This window comes from Coffea arabica, chromosome 3c (assembly GCF_036785885.1).
Source record: "Coffea arabica cultivar ET-39 chromosome 3c, Coffea Arabica ET-39 HiFi, whole genome shotgun sequence".
In the NCBI taxonomy this organism is placed as follows: Eukaryota; Viridiplantae; Streptophyta; class Magnoliopsida; order Gentianales; family Rubiaceae; genus Coffea; species Coffea arabica.
This window is the reverse complement of record NC_092314.1, coordinates 32943583-32953612: the sequence shown is the minus strand read 5'-3', so window position 1 is coordinate 32953612 and position 10030 is coordinate 32943583. Positions and strand designations below refer to the sequence as shown.

Below are 10030 nucleotides of genomic sequence, written 5' to 3'. Positions count from 1 at the left end.
CTCCATGTATTAGCTAAAGATATGGATGGATGAATGGTTATGGTAACATTGCCTTCTCTACCTACCATCAACTTATATATATACATACATATACAGAGGCAACACAAATTGCCAATTGCCAAAATCAAATATATTAACTTGGCAATGCCTAGTGCTAAAAATCAGTTGTCATCATCTCCAACAACAAATGAAACCAAAGGTGAACAAAAGTCACTTGTCTTTGATGCACCTTTTCTCCAAAACCAATCTAACATTCCCCATGAGTTCATATGGCCTGATGAGGAAAAGCCTTGTCCTGAACCTCCCCCAATGCTTCATGTGCCATGTATAGATTTGAATGGCTTCCTCTCTGGGGATCCTGTCGCTGTCTCCACCACAACTAAGCTAGTAAAGCAGGCATGTCTTGAACATGGTTTCTTTCTTGTGGTTAATCATGGGGTGGACTTGCAACTCCTAAAAGCAGCCCACAAGTGCTTGGATTTCTTCTTTGATAGGCCGCTGCAAGAAAAGCAAAGAGTTCAAAGAATGTTTGGGGATCATTGTGGTTATGCTAGCAGCTTCACTAATAGGTTCTCCTCTAAACTTCCATGGAAAGAAACGCTCTCGTTTCGATATTGTACTGATGGTCAACAGGCCCTAAACATTGTTGAAAGCTACTTCTTGAGTGCAATGGGTGAAGATTTTGGAGAATCTGGGTATGAAATTGCATACATGCCACTAGCTATTTTTCTTCTCAGTACAATAGAGGCTTTTTTTTGCTTTCCTACTTTTGATGATGCATTGCTTTCTCTTGTCTTTGTCTTTAGGAAGGTGTTCCAGAAGTACAGCGAAGCCATGAGCAGTCTATCTCTTGACATTATGGAGCTTTTGGGAACCAGTCTTGGAGTAAAAGCGAAACATTTTAGAGAATTCTTTGCAGGAAATGATTCAATAATGAGATTGAACTACTATCCTCCATGCCAAAAACCTGATCTAACTCTTGGAACGGGTCCTCATACGGACCCTACATCCTTAACAATTCTTCATCAGGATCATGTTGGAGGCCTTGAAGTGTATGTCAATGGAAAATGGCACTCCGTTCCTCCTGACCCTGAAGCTTTTGTCGTCAATATTGGTGACACATTCATGGTGAGTTTTAGTATAGTAATCCGTTGGTGCATTGCGGTTATCTCTTTCTTTCTCTAGTCAACTACTTTGTTCCAGTTCTTATTTCGAAAGTTTGATTTCTTCAAAAGATTGTTTTGAAAAGGAAAAAAAATTGAAATATATTATGTTTGTTATCTTATATTGTTCTTTTCAGAATTCATGTTTGTTGAGGAAAAAAATGTTCATTTTGCTCAAAGTGTTCGATTTGTTAATTGCATCAGGATTGAAATACTTATTGGGGGCTAATGTCTTTCAGGCTCTTTCAAATGGAATCTACAAAAGTTGCTTGCATAGGGCTATTGTGAACTCTCAAACTCCAAGAAAATCTATTGCATTTTTCCTGTGTCCCAAAATGGATAAAGTTGTAAGCCCCCCAGAAGAATTGGTATTTTCTGATAATCCAAGGATGTTTCCAGATTTTACCTGGTATGAGCTGCTTGAATTCACTCAGAAACATTACAGAGCTGATATGAAAACCCTGGACGCTTTTGCGAAATGGCTCATACACCAAAGGGATGCTCAAAAAAAGGCTACTTAATTAGTCAAGCCAAATAATTTGCAAACAAAATCAAGTGTGTTAAACTTGAGAATTCTAGGTCAAGGTGACAAGAAACTTTAAAGAAAAAGATGGATATCAACCTCTTAAAGAGTTAGGAATAAAACAACCCACCACAACGCCTATGATGATGGAAGGTTGTATTGCAGTTATATATAGTTGGTGTTGTACTATGGAGTGTAGACTCTAATAAACTCCTATATGAGACAATTGGGGATGAGATCTTCTCTATTATTTTTCTCTCAATTTATCTATTTTTTTTATTTTTCTCTTCATTTATCTATTTTTTATATTTATACAAGTAACTTTTTTCACGATAATCTATTTGTGTCAATAATTTTATTTCCACAAATAGATCAACATACTAAAAAATTAAGCTCATATTTGAATATTTTATAATTCAATTTGTAAAAAATATTTTGATAGTGCAAAATGGGCCACAATTACGATGAAAGTTATAAAATTTGATCCAATAGTAAAATTTAATCAATTTAATTTTAACTTTTGCACATACTTTAACCAATTGGAGAATAGAATATGGATGGTTTTATTTTTCAAAAATTATATTTATTTAGATGTAATAGAGAGAAAATCTTCTCTAGTTAATGGAGAGGAGTCTAACCCGAGACAGCTAGTGCAATATGCAATTTTCATGAATAAAGAGCTTTAATGGCCTTCTTGATGATAATTTAACTTTTCGTTATTCAGAGATATAGTTGTCTACGTTGCCTTTTGGCATCCATTAGGGCCATTCTTGACTTAGAGAGCTCAGTCCGTACTCACACATAAAGTTAAAAATACCCATGAACTTTCAAAACTGGATGATGCCTTACCTATGAAAAATGAGAAAGTTTCAAATGTTGCCAAATTCAAGAAAAGGTTGCTTGAGATAATAAAATATAGTCAAATTCCATAATAGTTCAAGGGTTTATTTATTATGCATCCATAAGGGACAACAAAATTCCAAAAAAAAAAAAGGAAGTGGTCAGCTCAAATTTCCTTATTGTTGGAAGGGCCAACTGTCATGTACATAGTAGGAGCTACACTAATAAAATTTTTCTCAATAAGGAATCAAGAAAGTTTATTGAAGGATACGAATGCACATACTTCTTCTGCTAAGTCTATGATGGATGTGTCGCGCCCCATTTTTTCGCGATGGAAAAATAAAAGGTGTTTATAAAAAGATGTGATTTATTAATAATAAATGAAAAAGGACCTAGAATGGGACTTAAAAAGAATGCGACAATTCGGGTCCAAAATTTAGTCTAAAAGGGTTTTCAAGAAAAGATAGGAGTCGCCACTTGGTATTGAGTTTTGGTGTACCAAGTCACCCAAAAAAATAAAGTAAAATAAAATAAAACCCTTTTTGACAACTCCAGGTCTTTGAAAACAAGAGAAAATGGATTCGGGAGTCACGATTGAAGAAAGGGAAGGCAAAGGTTCGATTAACTCAAACCTAAGGCACCCTTTCAACCTAGTCTAAGCTAGTTGCGAGGTTTAGTCAAAATTTTCCTAATCTAACCCTTAATTTTATCATATTTGGATGTTTCTTACATGAATGCAAATCTAAATTTATAAAATATCGAAAGGGTCAAAATATCTATTCAAGGATTTAATCGAACCAATCGCATTAATTGCGAAGGCCAAAACGATTCCTTGAAAGTGTCACGAGTATGCGAATAATGAAATTAAAATAAAAAAAATTAAATTATATACATATATAAGTGATCAAAGAAAAAGGGAATGCAACATAAAGGGTACGGGAGGCAAAACTCGTGACATAATTTTCTTATACATGGATTAATAGGGTATTTAAACTAAAAAGTTATAATCACCCATTTCCCATGTTTGAAAAACAATTATCCTAACATGAATAAGCAAATGAACCTACTTATCATACAATTTCTTAAATGAAATGCAATTCTAAGTGATATAATTAACACATATAGAGGATAGGGGATAATATAATAGGAAATATCATGCAAATGAGAAAAGATCCTAAAAAAGAAAATATGCATGAAAATGTAGTGAATAGCATACAAAGATGAGTCTAGCGCAAGACGACCTAAAGGGTCTAGCGTTGGACTAGCCCATTTCTAAAAATCCTTACTAGCGTTCGACTAGCAAGTAAGCGGAGGGAGAAACTGTAGCGCCCCCACTTCTCCCTAAGGCGAACCAAAGGGTATCCGCGGGACGCCTGCCCAGCTCTCGCCAGGACTCACTACAATCCATCATTCAAAAGCCCGAAATACTTTAAGTAACTTCAATACATAATTAAAGTACTTCAAATATCTCACACTTACAATTATACAGCTTTCAAGCTTAAATACAACCCAACGGAAAAGGGTACAATAGCCATCTGTTATAATATAACGTAAAATCTTCAAAAGAAAGCAATCTAGTACTACTCACGAGTACCCTTGGTCTCGAACCCTGTAAAAGAAAACCACAACGTGGGATGAGCTACACAGCCCAGTGAGGTTCCAAGACACTCTAATGGACAGCTTCATATAACATGTGATTCATGATAATCAAGTAATCAAGTAGATACTTAGCACGTAAGCACGTAAGCAATACAAGTTGATTTCATGGGAGCATGTAATTCACGGATATCGAATAGTCATGTAGATTGGAAATCATGTGAGCAAATAGTCAAGTAATCAAGTAGGTAAAGTACACATTTGAGTAGGTTGAGTAGGTCGAGTGAGTAGGTCGAGTGAGAACAAGTGCGATAAAGTACGCACTCGACTCCATTTTTCAAAATCGAGTAGGCTAAGTAAACAATCTAGCAAGTTAAGCATGTATCGAGTTCATATGGTCATTTGATATGGTTAATCATTTAACCAATTCATGTAGATATACAATGCAAGTATACATTCGTTAAATAGGCATGAGTATGGTAAATACTTAACACATAGCACTTAGCACTTAATAATCATGAAATAAGCGTGTCCTAGACTTATTCAATTACGTATTCCTATATGGAACACTCACCTAGTCAAAACAAACGAGTAGTTTTCAAACAAGCGTTTAGGTGTCCGCTCCGAGTTCCTCTTGGAGATTCCCTCGAGTGCCTGAGTAAACAATAATCAAGTACCACTCAATATCACTACGAATATCTAATTATCGAGGAAGATTGTACGCTACTGCAATCTAAGGAAATCTTATGAAAATGAACCTCAATTACTCGTAAATCGAGGTTCAAGAGTAAAGTTTTAAAGTCTAAAGAGAGAGACTAACATTTTCCATGAAATTGAGTTCAAAATGTTCAATCGGTATCGAGAAAAGAAGGCAAGTTTCCAAAATCTCATTTTCTAAGAAATTGACAAATTTCAGCTTTGGGTGCCAATTTAGAAAAATCGTATCTTGCACTATGTAGGTCCATAATTAGAAAGTTTGATACCGTTGGAAACTTCTTCAAAAGCACTAAAAGTTCCTAGAAGATACTTTTCCATGATTCCAAATGGAAAATATTCAAAAATTGACTCAAAGTTGCTGCTTGGGACCATTATGACAGTTTCGGGGTTGGTTTTTGACCAACTTTGAAAATCCAGCAAAATTCACACAATACGAACTAGCCTCCGAAATTTAGAACTCAATTAGAGCTACAATCAAAGTTTAAAACAAAACAAACGGAACAAGAATCAAAGTTTTGAGCGCCAAGATATAGCAGCTCAAAGTTGGCTAAAATTTCCTCCTCGATCAAGAATTTCCAGATTTAAACATGAACTTTGGGACGTTGGTTGAATACTGAAACGGACTTCGAATGGCACCAAATTTAGCAGTATTACACTACCATATAGGGGTTATTCCTCTGCAAATTTTCAAGCAAAATCTAGCACGAAGAGTCAATTAACAAAACTGTTGAAGTTTTCAAGAATTTCCAAGGCAATCTGCCTCGTACCTTTGTTTTCCTTTTCTCAAACATTTGGCCACTAAAAACCTCTCAAATATGGTTCATTTGCGTAGATAATTCCTAAGAAACATCAAAGCTGTATTTGGTAGGTGATTTATACCAAGAATTTCGAATGACAAGTCCCAAGTCAAGATTGGATAATCGGCTAAGAGAAAAGGAAAAGTTTTCCAGATTCGAAGAGCAATTTCGGGGCATCATTTGCATAACAAAATGGTCTTAGAATATCACCAAATTTTGCACAATTAAACCTCCATATGAGGACCACTCCTCTATCAAATTTCATTTGAAAATTAACATGAGAAGGTAGTTAACTAAACCATCAAAGTTCAAGAAATTTCCCAAGGCAAAACTGTCTTCTAGCTCTTCTTTCTTTTTAAACATTTTGTCCAATGCAACCAACCCAAATCTGGTTTATTTGTAAAAAAAAGTCCAAGGAACATCTAATATAAAGTTTGGAAGATGTTGGACATCAAAGTTTCCAAAACAACAAGTCCCAAATCAAGCTAGGCCATTCAACTAGTCAAAAGAGGATTTTTACTCACTGCATCAGTTTCGAAATATGGCCACAACTCACTCAATTCAACTTGGAATTGAGCATGGTTGATGGAGTTGGAAAGCTCTCTCATAAAGCTGAATTTTATCAGAAGAAATCATTTTGAAATTCTATCCACAAACAGCTCGTTTTTGAGCATCAAGATACAAGTCCTGTCCTGTCTCCTCGAGAGAAATGAAACAGGACAGTGATTTTCAATCGAATGGTGTGGCTCACTCAAGTAGAACCAGAATGTGAATTTGGTACCGATGGAAATCTGGGAATGTCTAGTTTCCAGTGCCGCAAACAGCACTTGATTTCGACATCGGAGTAAAGAGTTATGGCCGATACAAAATGACTGCCTGGGCAATACGGGATTCATTTTCCAGTTTTGCTAACTTTGGAAATCAACTCATTTGACCAACCAAATCATGTTATTTTTCAATGAAATTTTGTACACACTCACAATAACATGTAAAAAATATAATCAAGTCATTAGAACCTCAAAATTGTGCACAAAATGGTCGGACAAGGCAGGGGCAAAATCGGAAACTTTTGCTTCTTACACCCAATGAAGTTTCTATCAATTACACACCATTAATCCATCATTTTAACCACTAAACCAACAATATATCCACCATCAATCAACAAATCAGCAACAACCCAAGAGTGGGAGTTCATAGAGCCCACTTTCACATTTTATACCATAAACAAAACTACCCACATGATTATATAACCTTATGTGTGCAATATATCTTACAAAAACTAAGATCTATGGGTTGGATGATTTGCTACCTTCTTGGATGACTAGATCAGAAATTTTGGTCACTCTTTGCTCCAGAAAACTGTGGCTTTTCAGCTCCCTTTTGCAGCTCAAAATACTCCTCAAGTGTTATACTAAGTGTGGGTGAAATTTGAAGTTAATTGGAAGAGGTTTGATAAAGATTTGATGAAGGAAAAATGAAGAACTTGGTCTTGTTTTTCCTTGGAGTTGCACGGCTGGAATGAAGAAGGAAAAGAAGAGTTGCACGGCTGTTTGAGGTGATAAAGTGGAGGGTTTTGATCTGGTGTGATGCACCCATGTGAAACTAAAATGTGTGGCTCTCATTGATTCAAAGGTCAACTCTTTTTCCCGCGCGTTTCGTGTTCGATTCCTCTCGAATTTGTTTCACTAGTGCACTAAACCTCTAATGCACTTATATTCATATAAATATTATTCACTCTTAAATTGTCCCAAAATAAGGGTCTAAAGTTCTTATATTAAATCGCGCGCGTAAAAACGTGTACTTCCAATTTATGCGCGATAAGACGAAATTTCAAAAAAATTCTTATAACGATAGTACTAATAACTATCACTTGAGTATTTAAACATTAAAATGCCTAATTTAGATCCATTGTACATGTCTCCAATATTTCAAACCTATTGTACTCTCAATCGATCAAAATTTCCAAAGACGGGTTCACTATTTCACTAAACGAGCTTCCGAAAATTAATTTTTGAAACAAGTCATTTTAAAAATATAATGAAACTATATTTCCATGTAATTAGGTCTCAAGAGCTTAGAAAATAATATTCGGAGTAAAAGACCAAATAAATAATTAAATAAGCTAGAAATAGGAGATTAAATAAGTAAATTTTGCGAGTCCTCACAGAAACCACGACTAGCGTTGGACTAGTGTGGTGACGTCGTGCATTAACAATTCATAGTGAAACAAATAAAGCATAAATTAAAACAAATAAATACATAAGAACACGTAATACATAAGCATAATATCTAGATGCAAAAAATCCTAAGAAAAGCGGGTAAGGCACATAACACATAAGCCACGTAAACACGCAACCTATCTATTACATCGGGGAATCTAACTACAATCTAAAATGGGAAAGATATGATAAAATAAAACTAGTTATCCTATCTATTACATTCTTGAGGTATTTAAATGCCTCTCGAATAATTATAAAAATTAACTAAACAAATATAATATAAGAAAATTTAAATAAACATTTAAATGCAATAAATAAAGCATATAAAAATATATAAACACATAGGAATACATAGGAGCACATAAGAGCACGTAATTGACATTGAAATAATAAAAATAGAAGTACCTCCCGTTTGAAGTGGTGACTAAATGGAGTCAAATTGTCCTATTTATACTCACAATGAACAAAAGAATCATGGCACCAATTTAATTAAAAATAATAATAATAAAAGTACTAAATTCATACTAATATGTCAAACATAAAGAAATTTAAAACATCTAAAAATTACAAGTTGAATATGTTCAAAAGTAACATAATTAGCTATTAAAGAAAAGAAGCAATCATAATAAAGAGTGTCAAAATTCACAAGGGACTGAATTGCAAAAATTAAAAAACTTTTGGGGATAAAAATTATATTTTTCCAAAGTTTAGAGTCAAAATTAAATAAAAGATAAAATTTAGGGACCACAGTGCAATTAATTGAAGGAACGAGTTGAAAGGAATTTAAAATATTCTGGGCCGTAGTAAAAATACTTGAAAGTACAGGGACTGATATGCAAAAACGTTTTCTTATTCCTTAACAAATCAGGCCACTGGGCCATCATTTTTATTTCTTTGGGCCAAATATTCCTAAGCCCACCGAAAATCTAAGAGAAACGAGCAGGCCAGCCCTTCTTTTTATCACTCAAGCCCAATTAAAAAAATGCATGGGCTCTGACCTTCTAGCCCAACCGAAACCCAAAAGAAAAAGAACAAAATTCCATTCCCCAAACCCAACCAAAATAACCACAAGCCCACCTAAAAAAATAAAACACTAGCCCAAGCCCCCCCTTTTCTTTCTTTTCTTTTCTTTCTTCTTCCCCACCTTCTTCTTTCTCTCGTTTCTTCTTTCTTCTTCGGTCAGCGAAGCTTCAGCTGGCGGCCATGGTGGTCGCCGGTGGCGCCGGACCGCCGTCGCCGGTGACCTCTCCGATCACCGAATTTCACAAAAATACACCCCCTCACTCCATTTTTCGCGTAGAATTCACTTCCGGAGTTAGTTTTTACAAAAGATGACCCAAAAGTGGTCAAAATGCCAAGAAATCAGTTCAGTTTTTATTTTTTTAAAACCCTCAAATCTTCACCAAAAATCATAAAAATTATGCCAAAACCCTCCTGATAACTTCTACAATACAACTATAATCTTAGTTTGACAAGTAAACAACAACAAAAGGATGCATTAAATCAAAATAGTCCCTAAAATTCTTTTTGGCATTTTTTCAAACAATTAACATGCATTCACAAGAAATCATCTTTTTTCCTTAATTTCACACATGGCTTACCCCAAAACTTCAACAACACCACATAACAACATCACTAAAAGAAAGAGACAAATAGATAGCAAAACATGAATTTAATCTAATTAGTTAATAAAATGAAAAACTGGAAAAAAAATAATAATGATACCTCAATGAGGAGTTTGGTCCCTTGGCCAAAGTTTGTGATGAAATTTGCCAAGCTCGAAATAGCCTAACCGATCGCTGCTTCCTTTTGTTGTTTTAATTTGTGTGTGAGTGTGTTGGGAGAAACAAAAAAAGAAAAAGGAACCGAGAGGGAGAGAGTCGAGAGTCAGAGTGAAGTTGGAGTCTTTTTTTCTTCTTCTGTCTGACCTGATGGTCCGTCCAGAGAGCAGAGAATCGAGAGGGACCTGTAGCCAAAGTGGAGGTTGTGTCTTAAATCTTCCAAAAATGATGATTTCTCAACTAATGAAAAGACAAGTCCATCGCCATTGAGTGTGAAATGGGTTAAATGTATTTTGGTGAAAAAAAAATGATTAGAATGATTTTTTTTATTTTCTTAATTTTCCTCTTTTTTTGTTGTTTTTTTTTTAGTTTTTGTGTTTTGTTTTTTTTTCTT

General features: G+C 34.9%; 1 protein-coding gene and 1 long non-coding RNA gene across 2 annotated transcripts; one reads left to right on the top strand and one right to left on the bottom strand.

The window, feature by feature from the left end:
- Positions 1-144: 144 nt before the first annotated feature.
- On the top strand, positions 145-1865 carry LOC113735804 (gibberellin 20 oxidase 1-D). The gene is made up of 3 exons (XM_027262788.2): positions 145-695; positions 807-1128; positions 1403-1865. The coding sequence occupies exons 1-3, from the start codon at positions 145-147 to the stop codon at positions 1682-1684; spliced, it is 1155 nt and encodes a 384-aa protein (XP_027118589.1). The 3' UTR covers positions 1685-1865.
- A 2086-nt stretch (positions 1866-3951) lies between these two features.
- On the bottom strand, positions 3952-8167 carry LOC140037689 (uncharacterized). Its single transcript, XR_011841675.1, has 3 exons — positions 6946-8167; positions 4697-4776; positions 3952-4135 (listed from the first exon to the last, which is right to left on the bottom strand). It is a non-coding gene; the product is annotated as an uncharacterized lncRNA (long non-coding RNA).
- Positions 8168-10030: the final 1863 nt, after the last annotated feature.